Source organism: Myotis brandtii, unplaced genomic scaffold (assembly GCF_000412655.1).
Source record: "Myotis brandtii unplaced genomic scaffold, ASM41265v1 scaffold668, whole genome shotgun sequence".
Classification (NCBI taxonomy): Eukaryota; Metazoa; Chordata; class Mammalia; order Chiroptera; family Vespertilionidae; genus Myotis; species Myotis brandtii.
This window is the reverse complement of record NW_005370597.1, coordinates 4,920,688-4,939,903: the sequence shown is the minus strand read 5'-3', so window position 1 is coordinate 4,939,903 and position 19,216 is coordinate 4,920,688. Positions and strand designations below refer to the sequence as shown.

The window sequence follows — 19,216 nt, the reverse complement described above, 5'->3', positions numbered from 1 at the left end:
GAGTGTCAGGAAAATACGATTTGAATATTTACCTTATTCCTGGGGTGAAGATAAAAGGATATACTGAAAAGTTATCTTTCTCATATTCTGGGACAAAGCTAGGTAGAAACCCTATAAGACCAGGCCAGGCTCTGGGCTGAAAGTTGCATGGAACCTTGAATTTGGGACCACCCATATGTTTGGCAGAAAGAGTGCTAGTTTGAGGGCAGAAGTCCTGAATTCTGGATTGGCTCTAGTTTAGCCACGTGACTGTACAAATCACCTCCCTGTGCCTTAGTTTTCTCTCCCTGTCATAGGGTTCAGGCCACTTCTCCTCTCATTCTCATACAAGGATAGAATGAAATGATAGAAATAAAAGTATGTGGAGGAGAATAAAGTAATATATACACATCTGTGTATAAATAGCACCGAGTTGTTGTTTTTCTAAGTGAGACTCATCTTTATAAATTATTTAAGCCTCTCTGCTGGACCCACCCCTTAGGAAAAAATCAGCTAGGACAGTGATCGGCAAACTGCGGCCCCTTGAGTGTGGCTCTTCCACAAAATAGCACGTGTGGGCGCACATGTACAGTGCGATTGAAACTTCGTGGCCACACTCAAGGGGCCAAAGAGCCGCATGTGGCTCGCGAGCCGCAGTTTGCCGACCACTGAACTAGGAGAAAAAGATGGACGAGAAAATACTGCCAAGGCCCAAAATGCTTATGATGCTTATAATTGGGCTCTACATTTTGGCTGTCGGACAGCAGAGACTAAGTTTGAGACACACACATGCCAAGGACCTGTACAGCAGAGGGTTCCTGCAGGGTCCTCATTAATTAATTATTTTCCTGGATTTAAATAGCTTCTCTTCTCCAAAGAACTCAAGTGCAGAGAATTAAGTCTGGACGTGACCAAAGCAGGGAAAACTATAGCATGGGCCTTGGGGAGAGGAACTAGGTCAACCCTCAGAAAGAGGTGTTGGCTGCTCTCATGAGAGCTAATGGTTCATTACACATGGAGACAGGAGTAGGCTGGGAGCACTGACGATTCCTGGGAGTGCATGGAGGGAAGGAGCTGGCCATGAACAATTTAAAGAGAAATCACTTCATATTTGGGTTCCATATTCTGTGTTTATATTCATCTCTCTCCCAGTGGTCTGGTCTCAGCAATTAGGTGTCAGTGCTCAGTGCCCACAAACAAATGTTGCCTGATGCTACCTAATAAAAATGAGGGAAGAAAAAGTCAGCACATGTCTCGGCACTGTTCCCTCTGAAATCATCTAATACCAAAGCACAGACAACTCCATGATTCAGAGAGTGAGCCAAACAGAAACCCGTTCAGGAGGCACTCTTTCCCCAAACTTCAAGTATCACAGGTTATTTTTTAAAAATATATTTTTATTGATTTCAGAGAGGAAGGGAGAGATAGAAACATCATTGATCGGCTACTTCCTAGATGCCCCACACTGGAGATCGAGCCCCCTACCTGAACATGTGACCTGACCAGGAATAGAACCGTGACCTCATGGTTCACAGGTCAACACTCAACTATTGAGCACACCGGCAGGGCAAGTATCACAGATTATTAATTCAAATTAAGGAAGGTTCAGAAGGGTGTGGAAAATGCCAGGCTGGTTCATGAGAATGGTCCCTCCCAGCTTTGGCTCTTAGGCTGGAATTGGGGGGTGGGGGTGCAGAGGCTGGCCACCCACTGTCCCTGACTGCCTCTGGATAAACGAGACCGGATTGGCCACGATCCATGACTTTACCTGGAGTCTTCATGAACTGCTTCTTCTGGCCTGTCAAAAAGCAAGTGCAGATTTGGATGGCAGGGAACAAAGTTGACGAGGAGGCTGAACACTGCATGAAGAGAGGACCAAGCCAATGAGAGAACAACGGCAGCAACAGAAAACCAAACAAACCCTGCCACAGACCTGATGGGGGATGAGTCGCTGGACGTGGATGAGGTGGGCATAGGGCTGGATGGCGCCGAAAACATGGGCCAAGATGGCGAGAGGGGTGAAGTTGGGCTTGGATTCGGGGGGCTGCAAGACATAACAACCAGAAAACTCATCAGCACACAGGGAAACCACAGTGGGAGCACAGGAGGTCCATGGAAGGCCACATGATGGGGAGCTGGAGCAACTAGAGAAGCACTGAACCCAGACGTGTCATCAGTGCCCGTCAGTTCTTCCAGCGAATGCTTGTCCGGTAATCCTGGGAGCATTACCGTGCCTCCTTGCCCTGCAGGATAACTGCTTTCTCGTGACAAGGAGCTTCATCAGTTGTGTCCATTATGCCTTTGGCCACAGGTGATAAATGCCCTGAACCCACATACGTGAGTTCCCACACCCATAGCCTATCCCAGGCCTCTGTCTGGGGCAGGGCTAGCTTATAACCAGCCTTCAGCTTCCCCTACTGCATGAGTGTTTTTAAAGTTGTGTCTCAGCAAAAATGACCATTTTTTCCAGGCCACACAGGCTATTGAGCCAGAAAACAATTTCCTGTTTACATTTTTAACTAAATGGGCTGTCTGCCATTGGAGACCCAGAGAAGTATCGTGTTAGAAAAATGGCAGCGGATGGAGTATGGGTCTGGAAAGGACACAAGCCTCTTGAGAGAGGCCTTGTAGTTACGGGCAGTGTGCTGTTCCTCTGAGGTTTGCTTTCCAGGTCTGCTCTTTCTCTTTTCAGAGGTCCTGGGCATTCTGATGCTCAAAGAAAAACCCCAGAGGGGAGGCAGTAAAAACAAAAAGAGGAATGGAAACCTCAAATCTGTCATTTTGTTCTTTAGTTGCTGGCTGATCAAAGTTTGGAGAGGAAAGGTTGAAATTACTCACTAAAATATGGTTTGACTTTAATTGGTCATGCTAGCCCTTCGACTTCTTTCCATATACAAACAAACAAACATTTTAGCAACTCTGTAAAATTGCATGAAATCACAGATAGTGCAAACACTAATGACTGAGAAAACAATGTGGGGACCACCTGGCCACACCACCACCTGCAGCCCCTGGGCCTCAGCCAACGCTGGACTGTTTGGTTCAAGTACTTTGTAGAGGGGAAAATGACAGCACTCCCATGCAGGGAACAGACTTTCTCAACATAGTGGGAATTAGCAAGAACACATAAATGTACTACTTAATGGGACATACTCAATTCAGACACGAGACTCAATTACGGCTCTAATTACCTAGAGTTGCAACAAAAATTCCTATGGCAATATACAGTAAAAACCCATTGTGTGAGTTCATCAGATAGCCTCATACTAATTGAATGAAACATTATTAAGTGCCATTATGTGTATTACATTTCTAGAATATAAATGCTATGAGGCAGGGATTTTTGTCCATTTTGTTTACAGCTCTATCTCCAGAGTCTAAAATAGTGCCTGAAGTATTCAATAAACAATTACTAAGTGAATTAGTGAATCTTGTTTAACCCACCCAACAAGTCAAAAGGCACTACTGTAATTCATGTTACACAGATGTGGAAGCTTGGGCCATTTTGAGGCTTGTCTGAAGATGCTCAGGCTGTAAGTTACAAGACTGAGAGGTTCAGACCCCAATCCCTGACTCCAAGCCTCTGGTATAATAGGACTTGCTCCGTTCCTCGATACTATGCCAAGTGTCTTCACAGACTCAGCCATAGCACTAGAAGCCTTCTGAATCACTGATTTATGACTTTCCTTTAGATGCCAACCACATTTGCAAAGGAAATTGGGAATGCAGTAACAGACTCAATAAGACTCAACAAATTGTAATTCCAACAAAATCCCCAATCCTGCCTCCAGTCTTCTGCCTGCTAGATTCATCCAGCAGATAAAATCCATAAAATATGAGAGATTAAATTAGAAGAGCATGGCCTTTTCTCCCATTAATCTAGCAAAGGCTAGTTAGAGAGAATTTAGTGTGATCAAGACAAAAAAGTGGAATACAAGTTAGTATTTGCCAAGGTTCCTAACTTCAAGAGCTTATGATATATTTGACAAGATGGCACAGATTTAAAAACAATCGCAGATGCTAAAATCCTCAACAAAATATTAGCAAATGGATCCAGCAATACATTAAAAAGATCATACACCATGATCAAGTGGGATTTATTCCTGGGATGCAAGGTTGGTTCAATAGCTGCAAATCAATAAATGTGATACACCACACAAACAAAATGAAGTATAAAAACCATTGATCATATTGGCAGATGTAGAAAAAGCACTTGATAAAATCCAGAACCCATTTATGATAAAAACTCTCAGCAAAGAGGTAATAGAGGGAACATTTCTCAACATAATAAAGGTTATTTATGACAAACCCACAGGCAACATCATACTCAATTGGTAAACACTACAAGCATTGCCCTTAAGACCAGGAACAAGACAGAGATGTCCTCTTTACCACTCCCTTATTCAACATAGTACTGGAAGTCCTAGCCACAGCAGACAAGAAGAAGAAATAAAAGGCAGCCAAATTGTAAAGAAATAAGTAAAATTGTCATTATTTGCAGATGGTATGATACTGTATATAGAGAACCCTAAAGATCACTAAGAAACTACTAGTACTGATAAATGAATTCAATAAAGTAGCAGGATACAAAGTAAATATCCAGAAACCAGTTGCATTTTTATATACTAATAACAAGCTATCAGAAAGGGTAACTAAAAAAACAATCCCATTCACAGTTGCCATCAAAAAATAAAATAAGCCAAAACCGGTTTGGCTCAGTGGATAGAGCGTCGGCCTGCGGACTGAAAGGTCCCAGGTTCGATTCCGGTCAGGGACATGTACCTGGGTTGCGGGCACATCCCCAGTAGGAGATGTGCAGGAGGCAGCTGATCGATGTTTCTCTCTCATCGATGTTTCTGACTCTCTATCTCTCTCCCTTCCTCTCTGTAAAAAATCAATAAAATATATTAAAAAAATAAAATAAAATACCTAGGAACAAATTTAACCAAGGATGTAAAAGACCTGTGCTTGGAAAATTATAATGAAGAAAGAAAGGCAAGAAGATACAAATAAGTGAAGCATATACCACTTCATGGATAGGAATATGTAACATCATTAAAATGTCCATATTACTCAAAGCAATATATAGATTCAATGCAATTCCTATCAAAATACCAATGACATATTTCACAGAACTAGAACAAATATTCCAAAAACTTATATAGAACCACAAAAGACCTTGAATAGCCACAGCAATCTTGAGAAAGAAGAACAAAGTTGGAGGAATCGCACTATCTGATATCAAACCATACTACAAGGCCATAGTAATCAAAACAGCATGGTACTGGCATAAAACAGTAGATCAATGGAACAGAATAGAGAGTCCAGAAATAAACCCACACCTTTATGGTCAATTAATATTTGACAAAGGAGATAAAACATACAATGGAGTAAAGATAGTCTATTCAATAAATGATGTTGGGAAAATTGAACAGATATGTGCAAAAAATGAAACTAGATCATCTTCTTAGACCATACACAAGAATAAACTCAAAATGGATTAAGTACTTAGTCATTAGACTCGAAACCATAAAAATCCCAGAAGTAAACATAAGCAGTAAAATCTTGTATATTTCTCATAGCAATATTTTTTTCTGATATATCTCCTCAGGAAGGAGAAACAAAATAAACAAACAAACAAATAGAATTATATCAAACTAAAAAGGTTTTGCACAGCAAAGAAAACCATAAACAAAATCAAAAGACAGCCTACTGAATGGGAGGACATATTTACCAATGGTACATCTGCTAAGGGGTTAATATCCAAAATTTAAAAAGAACTTATACAACTCAACATAAAATAAACAAACAATCCAATTAAAAAATGGGCAAAGGACCTGAATAGACACCTGTCCAAAGAGGATATACAGATGCCAATAGACATGAAAAGATGCTCAACATCAATAATCATCAGAGAAATGCAAATTAAACCACAATGAGACATCAATGAGCTATCACCTCATACCATTAGAAGGGCTATCATCAATAAGTCCACAAAAAAGTGTTGGCAAGGATGCAGAGAAAAGAGAACCCTTGTGCACTGCTGGTGGTAATGCAGATTGGTGTAGCCACTGTGAAAAGCAGTATGAAGTTATCTTAAAAAATTAAAAATGAAACTGCCTTATGACCCAGCTATTCCACTTCTGGGAATATATCCGAAGAAGCTGGAAAACTAATTCAAAGGACTATATGCACCCCTATGTTTAGTGCAGCATTATTTTCAATAGGCAAGATTTGGAAGTAGCCCAAGTGACCATCAGTAGATTAGTGAATAAAAAAGTTGTGGTATTTACACAATGGAATACTGCTTGGCTGTAAAAAAAAAAAAAAAAAAGGAAAAGAAGGAAATCTTACTCTTTGTGACAGCATGGATGGACCTGTCACCAATACCATTGAACATTTTTACATACCACAATGATTGATGCCTGTAGCGGGAGAATGACTATAAACATATTAATGCTCCTCCAAGGAACAGGCAGCACATTATATTTTAGTTTTGATGCAACTCAGAAAACACAAAGGGGGAAATAAGGTGCACAAGGAGGAGAATGGCCTGAGGCTCTTTGTATCATCTTTCACACCAGAAGTGTCTGGCTAGAGGTTACTTAAAACTGACAACAGCACCCCAAATGTCCAAAACAAAACAAACAAAAAATGATCAGCTTTTCTATTGCCTCTGAAACCTACAATATTAAATTCTCAAACTCTTTTCCCACTAATGAGGCCAAAGATAACAGGATAGGAAAAAAATAATTTTATAACTACAATCTTAGCAGATGACCCCCCAAGGCCTCTCTGCAGCCCTCAAGACCAGCTGGAAGGTAGTCTCTGAGCTGAACACCCCAGCACACTTTTTATCCTAAATATTCCTGAGGTTCTGCCAGGCCCCCATATCAAGGCTCAACTGTAATAGCAACAGCTTAAATGTTAGCATGGAAGGAACACTTGCCCGTTTGACTTGGATTCAAGAGGAAGGCTTGCATCAGCTCTAGTTTGCTGGTCTACAGTGTCCTCAAAAGTCCCAGTCAATCCCTTTGACATTCACTGGACAGTGAAGAAATAACGGTTTAGGAAGATAAGGCTCAAAGGCCTGGCAGCATGCTGGGTTGTGGCTGATAGTTCATGCAATATCATGAGCTTCACACCCTTCTGTGGTGACTCACTGGAACAATGGCATGTCTGCTGCACTGGCCAGAGCTTGCCTGCCATACTGTGGACGGGGTTGCCCAGAAGCTCCCAATCTGATCATGGCTGGGGCAGCCCCTCTCTGGTCTCTACACCACAGTAGTTAAAACTTAAGCTGCTAGGGGCTGAGCAGTAAGCTGACCTTAAAGAAGAAAACTATTCTTTTTTTAAATTTTGATACTCAAAATTACAGATGGCATTGTAGAAAATTGGAAAATACCAAAAAGCAAGTAATAAAATCATACCTAATTTATACCCCTGATAATGCCTGTTAACATCTTGACATATTTCCTCTTTTTGGAGGGGTGGGGTGGGGGGAGATAATACTACATATAGGATGAGGCAAAACTAGGTTTACAGTTTTTCATATGGAAAAATACAATAATTAATAAATAATAATCAAGAGTAAACTCTGTTTCACATACTCACAAAGGTACACCTACTTTTGCCTCACACTGTGCATAGTTATAACCTTTTTCACCTAGTTAAGCATTTTCTTGTGTCATTAAACAGCCTCTGATATCATGTTTTTAAAATGGCAGCAGGTACTCGGTTACGGGGTCTACGTGATTTATGTAACCATTCTCTTTTTGTGCACACTCAGATTATTATCCCCTCCAGCTGTTATAAATAGTGCTGCCACTCACTTCCTTGCTGAGGATCATTGTCTGTGTCTCCAATTGTTTCCTTAGCATAAATTCCTAGACGTTAAATTAGTGGGTCAAAGGCTAGGAGGCTTTTTTAAAGGGTTCCTTCTCTTTTTATGGTACCTCCTAGCAAGAAGCTTTTCAGAAGGTTCTACTGAACTGCATTCCCACCAACAGTGTGGGGGCTGCCTCTTCTCTCTCACCATGGCCCCACCAGCATGGAGCATTATCATTTATAAAAATTCAGATGGGGCTTTGTTTCTTCCAGTTCACTAAGGTTACCTCGATTTTTCTCTTCCTAGCATTTCCAATGATATAAAAATGAATTTAATTCTCCTCCCATGTTCTGTTTCCATCTGGAGGCAATGGTAATTTTCCAAAGGGCATTCTGCCAAGGAGGTAGTGTGGGGAAGGAGACAGGAAGATGGATAGAAAGACAGACAAACACAACTAGGTATGTGAGACCTGGTCAAATATTGGTATGGCTGCTCCGAGTGGAACTGGGAGTGGTGGGTGGTTAGCTTAGTCTCGGACTCTCAAAGATTGAACTAAATAAGAGGGATGATGTACACAGGTGGAGCCAGAGTCTTGAGCCAGCAGTATACTGTGGAGAAGTCACAAAACTGGTATTTATATCTCTCTGCCAGGCAGTAAACTGTGATCTGCAGCCCAGGTTCCCAGTCATGGACCTCAGGCTTGGGCTGGGCTGTGGGATTGCTGGCCCAGGGATGACCTAAATACTACTTCAGTTCTCCTTCCCAATTAGACCTGGGCCAGGAATGCTGCTATTAAATCCAAGGAGGACTGCTTGTATTTTTTTTTCCTTTCCCCCTATAATGAAAAAGAAGAGAAAATTCCATGAACACCTGTCTAATCTAATCCAAAATTTGTGAATTCTTCTGCTTTGGAAAATATCCCTTTACGTCTTGACTTAAAGTACCATAAAAAGAGAAGGAACCTCAAACTTCAGCCAGGGAAATGGCCAAAAGAAATACTGGTAAACTGGAGAGTGGTGAATCAGAGCATATTATACAAAAACTGACTTTTATTTGTTGCAAATTTGAACACATATATTCTTTATAAGTGTCCACTGAAGCTTTTACAACACAGAAATCCTATACAGGTCCCACCCTCCCGAGTGTTCAGTATGTGCCTCACAACTTTACAATGGGAAAACCCACGTGCCCCCAGGTTGCACTGTTCTGTGTTCTTTTCTGACTCTTACCGGCGTGTGAAGTACTTACAGATTCTTTCCCCTCATCTAGCACAATTTCATATGCATTTAATCAGACAATGACAGAGTCGTGATGTTTTTTAATGAGAGGAGCTAGCGTAATTCCCCCTAAGGCCTTAGCAATTATACGCAATTACTTTTAAAATAGTTTTTAAATTATTTGCTTTAAAAATAGTTCGACTAGTCTAAGTGCAGTGATTCTGTTTTCCAGCTTAAAAAATTGTTCTGAAGTACAAGTTTCAAATAAAATTAAGTCTCGGAGTGTGGTGGGAATGGCAAATAATTCCATGATTTAAATAAAATCCAAAATTCAAGATAGGGCCTCTGTCATTGCTAAGGTTCCCCAAGTCAATCATGCAAACATCTTCGTATAGCATAATACAGAAATATGAGGTAGAAGGAGAAACTCTGAATTGGAATGAAAGATACAGACAAGAGTCCCAGTTCAACCACTCATTGCCCCAGGAAACAACCCCAACGGAAAGGACCAATGAGGTTAAATGGGACAAATGCCTCTCTCATGCTCCATGGTGCACAATATGTACTGAGCCTAATATTCTTTCCTGTTAAATCTGAATATAGCCCCTCAATCTTTTTCAATACCACATTTCAGGTACATTGGAATGGGTCCTTAAAATGTATTTACTCTCTTTCAACTAACAAATTATGAAGTTATTTGTAAGGAAACACTGAAGCATTTTGGGGCACTACAAAGAATCTAATGATAAGATTTGCTATTTCAAAAGATTTGAATGGTTGCTGAGAAATCCCAATACAGCCTTACTATCTTAAACTGAATGCAGTACAACTGTTGTTCTCTATATAACGGATATATTACAAAAACAAATCAATTCACTGTAACTTAAAAGGAAAAGAAAGGCAACAGATCTCTAGATTTAATTTTCTACTGTCCTGAGGCATAACTTAAAGCCACCATTCAAATGCTAGGAATGTTTAAACACTACTCTTAAAATAAAATCTGCAAGCAAGGAACTGTACCTGCCTCGGGGGATCGAGAATGGGGACCTGGTGCACAGGCATGCAATGGACATTTAGTTTTTACTTTTATACTGTTTGAATTTTAAAAATCACGAGCTTATATTATTTTATAATAATAGTAGAAAGCACTCTTCTATAAATGGTGCTAGGATAATTGGACATCTGTGTGGAAAAAGTGACACTTGATCCTCTATCTCCTATCATACCTAACAAATGATTTCCAGGTGGATTACAGATCTAATGCCAAAGGCAAGCAACAAAGATTTTAGAAGAGAATTACTCTGGGAACTAACCCAATAGGGCATAAAAAGTACTAATCATAAAAATAAATACTGATATGCTCAACTACATTAAAATTAAGAACTTTCATTTATCAAAAAAATAACGTTAAGAGAGAGTAAAAGATAGCCTACAACATATAAGTACACAAAGGCCTCATAACCCAACTACACAAAGAATACCTTCTAATCAGCAAGAAAAAGACTGATAACCAAGTGGGAAATGAGTAAGAAACTTGAACTTTAGAAGACAAAAATGCAAAAGAAAAGTTGTTCAACCTTTCTGTAAGGCTGGAAATATAGATTAAAACCACAGTGAGGTGATCCTGCACACCTACCAAAATGACTCCTAGCTAACATCTAAATGCTGAAAATACCAAGTGTGTACATGATGTAGAACATCTGGAACTCTTGTACTTTGCTGGAGGAGGGATGTAAATTGCTACACCCACTTTGGACAACAGTTTGGCATTATCTAGTGACGGTGAAGATATCATTCATTCAATATGACCCAGCAGTTCCGTTTTCAGACATACACCCTAGAGCACAGTGTGTATGCACAGTGTGTATGCACATGTTCTCATATGCACCAGAAGACATATGAGAACATGTAACCAAGTTATTTGTAAAAGCAAAAACTAAAACAACCTAGAAGTTCAGCAAAAGTAGAATGGAGAAGTAATTTTAGTATTTTAATATAATGGTTCACTCTACTACAATGAAAATAAAGAAACTACGGGTATATTAATGACTTAAAATCATTGATCAAAGGAAAACAGACTCAAAATAATAAAACAAAATAATGTCTTCCAAGGATGATCCTCATTATTTGTAGACTAGAGGCCCGGTGCATGAAATTTGTGCACTCGGCGAGGGGGTGGGGGGGGTTGGTTCCCCTCAGCCACTCTTGCAGTCCGGAAGCCCTTGGGGGATGTCCAACTGATGGATTAGGCCCGCTCCCCAAGGGATGTCAGTCAGACATCCTGAACATTGCCACAGAGGCGGGAGAGGCTGGGATTTCTCAGCAACCATTCAAATCTTTTGAAATGTAAGCTGTATATTTATATTTCATGCTACCGCTGCTGCGCTCACCAGCCTGTGAGCCCGGCTTCTGGCTGAGCAGCAGGCTCCCCTTGTGGGAGCGCACTGACCACCAAGGGGTAGCTCCTGCATGGAGCTTCTGCCCCTGGTGGTCAGTGCATGTCATAGCAACTGGTCATTTGCCGTTGGGTCAATTTGCATATTAGCCTTTTATTATATAGGATTCTATGTTTGCGAATTCATCTACTTGCTAAATTTTATTTGTAACCCCAGAAACAATACTTACGGTGCTTTCATAGTTCCTTGCAGACACATGTACAACAATGAAACACTTGAGTCACTCTGAGTCACCTGATGCTCACATTTCCACTGAGGCCAATCAAAGGATGCTCTGCCTTCTTGTTTCTAATTGCAAGAGGCTGTGTGTGCTGTGCCTTATGGGGACAACGTGCTAAATGAGCTTCATTCAAGCATGACTTCTAATGCTGCTGGTCATGACGTCACTGTTAATAACATTAAATAAGATGTCTTTAAACAGACACACACATAAAACAAGGTTATGTATTGATCAGTTGACAAAAATGTTGTGACGAAAGGCTCACAGGAACCTCACCCTACATTTCCCCTAGGAGTAGTATCCTGTGTCTGCGGTGACGTCACTGAACATAACCACTGCACATAATGAATATCTGTATTTAAGAGGTAAAAGCATAAATAAAAACAAGGAACTGATTACTGTAAATGTCAGATTAGTGGTTACCTTTGTAGAGAGGGGAAGAGGATTATAATAGGTAAGGAGAAAGCAAGAAATGTGAACATTTCTAGGATCTTGGCAAAGGCTGTATTTCTAAACCTTTTTGGTGGTTATGTGGGTGTTTGCTAAATAATAATTTATTTTATTTATTAAATGTAAGCTGTATATTTATATTTCATGCCTTTTTTATATAACAAAAAATATCCGCAAACCTACCTTAAAACTTACTTATGGACAGTCAGTATACCAACATATTAACAGCATTCTCTGGGTAATGAGATTAAAAATAATTTTTATTCTTTGTGCTTTGAAAATATTTTCTACATTTTCTGCAGTTAATAGGTTACATTTATAACAAAAACAAAAATAGTAAGTTTTAATAGAAAAAATAATCTCCCTACATACAAAGGCTACTTTTATTCTCTAGAGGAGGGGTGTTTAATGGGGGCAAATGACAGTTCAGTGTTTGTTGCACTAATCTGTGGTTTAAGTTGCATAATACAGTTTGGCAGCTCCCGGTTGTTTGTACTGTTTCTCTTCTTTTTCAGTCAAATACAATCAACAAATATTTATTGAGTACCTTCCACAGGCAAGAACTAATTTTTTCATCCTTTTCCCCCTCACTGAAAAATAAGGTTGGCTCTTCTAGAGACTATTTTTTATTTTGGTAAAGTTATTACAGTAAATCAATGGTGTCTTCCTTTCCCCCTGTGCATGGGGAAGTTGAGGAGGACATCTCCGATGTCACACTGAGTAAGCTGGACAACGTGTTAACAACATTGGCTGAAAGTCACTGGCCATCTGGCATACTTTTCTATATGGTCTGCTTTCAGGGGATATTTCCTGTTTGGACTAGGCAGGAGTGGGGGGCGGGGGGAGAGGAGGGAAAAGGATTCAATAAGAATCTAAATGACCACTGCTGAAAACAAAGGAGTATCTAAAATTAGCAGTGTTGGCCTAAGATACTTCAGCTTAAAAATAACCCTGGGGAAAGGGGGTTCCTTGAATAAGAACCTAAAATATTTCACTGTGTTCAGAACTCTCAGCCATAGAAGAAAGCACTCCTGCTAACAGTAATATCCAGGTCAATTAAGTTAAAGTCCTGTAACCCTACAAAACTTGGTCGGAATACCACAAAAGGCATATAAGGCAGAGAGATAAGGAAAGATGAACTTTGATGAAAAGGCCAGTCTCTGATCCCACCCTACTCCAAACAAATAGCTGTCTTCGCTCTAATTCTAGTGCTTATTCAACAGTCTAAACATATGGAAAATAGTTTCTGATCTACTTTGACCGACACAAACGTCTTCTCTACTCCATTTGCATCTTCCATGCCTGACCTTGCTCCATCGTGTGACCATGCACAGAACCCGCATGCGCCCATGACCAGGCTCCTTCTACAGTGCTGGCTCAGGCTGCACTGAAGGAATGCAGCCTCACTAGGCTCCACGGTGAGTTTCACCCCTTGTTCATTTGGTTCTGAGGAGCTTATTGACTCGACTGGAAAAAAACTTTAAATGATTTTCCAGCAAAGTCACCCTTTCCAGTGGAAAAAAAAAGAGTTCTAACATCTGTGAATAAAAACACACCAGAGGAAAAGGATTTGTATATGCTGCTTTAGTTCTTGCACTCCAACACCAAACCCCCACTGAGAAGTCAATGAAAATTGACACAACCAAACACCATTAATTCTGATCTCACAAAATTAAAATTTCTTTTGTTTTCCAAATCTGAGGTAGATCCAAATTACCTTGGACAATCTTCACATTACTAGGAAAAATTATACTGTAAATAAGGTTTTCAACACAGATGCTTTAATTTATGAGGACCATTTTTCATGATAATTTCAAATGACCAGGCAAATCTGATTGTAAACACTTCAATGCACACACACACCCCCGCCTCCTTGCTCCTAGAATGAAGACCAAGGCCTTCCAGACTAACCTAAGAATCTCTATCCTGGTTTCTTTGCCTTTTAGCATTCCAATCCATGCTAGTGCACATCATAACCACATGCACCTCCTAAACACATAGCTTAATAAATAGGTGTTGAATGAATAGCAATTTCCTGCTCATAAACTCCCCATTACCTATTGAATGTAGAACAAATTTCCTACTGGTATAGTAGAATATGTATTACTGGTTTCCCCACTCCCTTTCTGGTTCATTTGCAGAAGTTCTTTTCCGCTCCAAGTGATACAGCATCCCACCAATTTTATTGCAGAGCAGGCATGTGATCCAGGCTGGCCACTCAGAGTACCCCTTCCCCTGGCCAGTGACAGGATCACGGATGAACATGTAATTGATCACAGTTCACTCATGGGGTCTAGTATATGAATGCTCTTCCTTCTGGATACAAACCCTAAATGTATTGGCTTAGGGCGACCAGAGCTCTTTCTCCCACTACATGGTAAACATCTGTCTGCAAGTAAAGTTAAAAAAAAAAGCAGGGAAGAAGAGCCAAGTAAAATAATAATTTGGGCTCCAGAACCAATTGTGCTCGAGGTTAGATCCACCCCGAGAGTTCCCAAAATTGTAAGTTTCCAACTTCCACTTTTTCCTGAAGCTAGTTGAGTTTTTGTCATTTCAAGGTCTTTCACAACATGGCCCCAATGCACTTCGTGAACACAGAACTTGTCTTCATGCCCTCAGTGCTCTCTAGGTCAGCAAAATTTCTCTTAAAGGACCACTCGGTAAGTATTTTTGACTCTGTGGACTAAGAGACACAAGTGAGGCTGTTTATGAGCAAATTAAATTTCCTCCAAAGCCTCAAAAGCTGGTCCATTTGTGCCATCTGTTATAAGGGAAACTGGAAACCACCTGTCTGCCCGCCTGAGCTCTGCTCTTATCAAGGAAATTGTAATTACCTCTTTGGTGAAGGATTTGAATCATTACAGTAAATCCTTTATTCAGCACATCTTGTATTAGAAAGGCATTCTGAGCCTTAAAAGGGTTTATTCTCCTCTTGCCCTGGGAAGACGCAGTAAAACCTCAGCTCTTCAGAGCCTGGCAGAGTGAGTGGTACCTTAGCCTTGTTTGTTACTGGACGACACATATTTACTGAACAAATGTTGACTGCACACCTGCTCCACGGCAGGTGCAGGTGCAGGCACAGGGAGCAGAGAGAGGCTTCTGCTCTCAAGCAGCTTCCGATCAAGTGCCCTGAACTGCAGGGGAGGGTGCGAGAGCACAGGCCGCGCTCGGGAGGAAAAACTTCTGCCTTTGCGGTCTGCTCCTTGTAAGATTGTATTTTACCTATGTTTTCTGATGCGTGTAATATGTCAATTAGTAAGGTTGGTATGTACTTGATAAATAAGTAAATAAAAACAAGAAACACATATTGGAGGTATATATCCCAAATATTGTTTTCTGATAATATTTTGGTCATTTTATTTATTTATTTTTAAAATATTTTTTATTGATTTTTTACAGAGAGGAAGGGAGAGGGATAGAGAGTTAGAAACATCGATGAGAGAGAAACATCGATCAGCTGCGTCCTGCACACCCCTTACTGGGGATGTGCCCACAACCAAGGTACATGCCCTTGACCGGACTCAAACCTGGGACCCTTGAGTCTGCAGGCCGATGCTCTATCCACTGAGCCAAACTGGTTAGGGCTATTTTGGTCATTTTAGTGATCAAAATGGTTTAGGAAACACTGTTGTGTGTGTGTGTGTGTGTGTGTGTGTGTGTGAATGAGTGTGAATGAGTGTGTGTTTTTGTGTGTAACAGTCAATAGACAAGTAAACAAATAAGATCATTTTAGATGATACAAAGAACTATGAAGAATTAAGAGCTACGAAGCGGGACGGTGTGAAAGTGAGTGCCTGGGTGGAGAAGGTAGCTGGAGGTGATCTGGATTCCGTGGATGGGCCCCACTCCCTTCAGGAGTAACCTCTGAGCTGAGACTTCAACAAACTAGACTGCTCAGGGCTCATATTTCTAAACATCCCTGCATCTTTTTTTTTTTTTTGCATCTTTTTATTTTAACCATTTGTGACTAAAACCAAAACCAAGGCCCATTTCCTCCTAAGCTCTCTCCCAGTCTTTTTGCTGAATCACTGAGCTTTTTCCTAGAATACTGTGGGAACTGAATGGAAAGGGTCCTATTTGGAAGGAAAGAACTACTGAAAGAAAATCAGTAATAAATGTTGGCCTGGTGGTAGCAGAATTCCCAGTAGTGGCTGGTGACAGCTAAACATACTTTTCCTACAAGAAATTGTTTCCTGGTAAAGCAAAAAAGTCATTCTGTTTGGGGAGACAAAGGTTTGCTTTTCAATGACATCTCCAGGAGTCCTTAAAAAGTATGTTGCTTAGCCCTGGCTGGTTTGGCTCAGTGAATAGAGCGTTGGCCTGTGGACTGAAGGGTCCTCGGTTCGATTCCGGTCAAGGGCACATGCCCAGGTGTGAGCTCGATCCCCAGTTGGGGGCGTGCAAAAGGCAGCCGATCAATGATTTTTCTCTCATCATTGTTTCTATCTCTCTCTCCCTCTCCCTTCCTCTCTAAAATCAATTTAAAAATATATTTTTAAAAAGAAAGTATGTTGCTTGTTCCTCCTTGGAAGAAAGGAACTATATAAGCCACAAACAAACAATCAGCCTGGAGACTTCTCTTGCTTTGTGTGAGTTGCCACATTTCCAGGTCTCTACCGACCACGTCCATGGTTAAATGCCCTAGTTATTACACATCCTTTTTCTAGGACATGGTGACTTTCACTACCTGAGGTATAACATTTCTGAAGTTCTACTCACTTTTTGTCAATATATTTATGTCCATTTCCTTACAAAGGTTTTTAGTATTACTAGTACAAGCCCATTCAGAAATCACCAGTCTATATTTTCAAACACACCCACCTGCACTGTAAGGATAAGCCTTCTCCAAGTGCCATCCCCCAATGCCCACACCAGTCTCTGTTGGCTCTTTCTTCTTATTGCCACCCAGGCTTCCAGTGACAAAATGCCACTCTGCACAGATTTAATCTTTCTGTTGCTCTCCCAGGAAACTGTGAGAGGAAAGGAGAATCCTCCCGAGGGAAGAATATTGCAAATCACAATTTAGCAAATTACAAAAATGGAAGGAAATAAAATGAATTTTCCACAATGAAAAGGCATCACACCCTCAAATAATGAAAGGAGTCAGGCTGGGTTGGGGCCTAAAAATCTGTATTTTTTAAATGCTCTCCCTACTAGCCCCTACCCCAGCCAGGTGGTTCTGACAAGCAGGCAGAGACGGGAACCAGGATACTTATTTCTGTAGGTTCCACATCAGCTTTGGAATGTGAACACACCAGGTGCTCACTAGCAAAACATGTTTGTGATTATTTTGTTCCTTCAAAAATTTGATTTATTTGTGTGGACTTTCTTATTAATTTTGGCTTGGCTAATACGTGTCAACTTTTTAGCCAATGAATTAATAAACTCTCAGTGCTAATCTATAAGTTGGTCAAAGGAACCAAAGGAGTTCTGAGAACAGAGGGATCAGTTTAAGCTGCAGGATTGGCAAAGTTCCCCATGAGCTGGAGTGTTCCCATTTTCCATTTTGGAATTGAGAGGCTGTGGGCATGCTCACAGATGGGCAAGGAGAGTCAGTGTTAGGGCAAAAGGAGCCCCCATTCCACTGAGACAAGATGCAGGGACAACACCACGTCTCACCTCTAAAGAAGCAGCTCCCTCTGGTACACAGTGCTTACGACATGCCAGGCTCTGGGCCGAGCATTTTTTGTCACTGACTTGTCCCAGTAACCCTGCAAGAGCTGGCCTGATTTTGCAGAGGGTTGAGCGGCACATTGGAAAAGCTGAGTAATTTTCTTAGAGTCAGAAAGTGGTGGTGCTAGAACTGAACCAAGGTAGCCTGACCCCAGACCTCAGGCTCTTCTGAACGCCCGCCCGTGCCCACTGCTGTCCTCTGGGCCTTCCCTCCGTGGCTCCCTAACACGGCCCAGCAGGCATACTTCACATACTTCACAGGTGGACAGAAGGGGCCAGCGGGCCTCAGGCAGGAAAAACAAGCTGACTTAACAAGGATTTGCCTGAATTGCCCCAGAACCTGTTGAAACAGGTGAAAACCCAGTTCCAAGATCTCATAAATCACGTTAAATAGAAAATAAAGAAAAAAATGGTTTGGAAGCTTCTCAGTACTTTCATCGGCTGTCTGTTTTCAGATAACACCTGCCATAATTGGTAAAATGACTTCTAAATGAAAACAGTATTATTAAGAATAGTGAATTAACAGTTAAGTGCAGAAGTCTGGGGTCAGACAGAACCCTCCAATACTGGTTTGAATAGTGGTTCTGCCACTTAATTTCTGTGTCTCTCATTTCCCTCTTTTGCTTAAAATAGGGATGATTAATAATAACTATCCGTCATAGGATTGCTGAGAATTAAAGGGGATCAGACATACAATATACTTAGTATACAAAAGGTTGGTATACAGTAAGAGTCCAGTAAATGCTAAGTGTTATGATTAGTATATGCTTGACTTATTCTAAAAAGAAAAATGGTTCTATTTTAAAATGAAAACTGGCCTTAAGGACTTGTGCCATCTATAAAACTTAAGGCACAGATCCAAACAGAAGTGAAAATGAAGAGAAAACGGCAGATCACTTAACTGAAAGGAAAGAGACAAAGTAATAGGCCTCAGGTTCTAGGGCTTTCATCCTAGGATGACTTCCCCTCTGAGCATAGCCCTGTTACTGTGTCTGCACAGCAAAGCCCCCAGTGGAAAACACACTGAGGCAAGTTCACGGGTGCTCGGGTTGTGTTACCGTGGCAGGGAGGTCTGCAGGTATCATATAACCTGTGCCCAAAGCCCAGCATTTCATGTCCAGGTGGAGGTGTCAATGTCAGCTCTGGACCTTAATTAAGGCCCAGTCTCTGTTCAGGGCAGGCCAACAGGAGACCTCTGCTTTTCCACTGGGTCTCTCAGATAAAAGCTGGAAGGCTGGATGGTGCAGAACATGGGCCTGGGAAGATGGGAGGACGGGCACTACCCACCAGCCCAAGTTCATTCTGGGGGTGTCGGTGGAGAGGATCGGAATTCCAGGGCGCTGTGGACAGCTTCCTGAGAAGCCCACATGGAGAGGGCAGGTTGTGAGGACTG

General features: G+C 41.1%; 1 protein-coding gene across 1 annotated transcript in view; it reads right to left on the bottom strand.

Annotated features, from left to right (window-relative positions):
• ARHGAP26 (Rho GTPase activating protein 26) overlaps positions 1-19,216 on the bottom strand; it is a 409,256-nt gene that overhangs the window by 13,786 nt on the left and 376,254 nt on the right. The window contains exon 21 of the mRNA XM_014529049.1: positions 1,913-2,023. Coding sequence (XP_014384535.1) covers positions 1,913-2,023 — 111 coding nt within the window. The remainder of the gene's footprint in view (positions 1-1,912; positions 2,024-19,216) is intronic.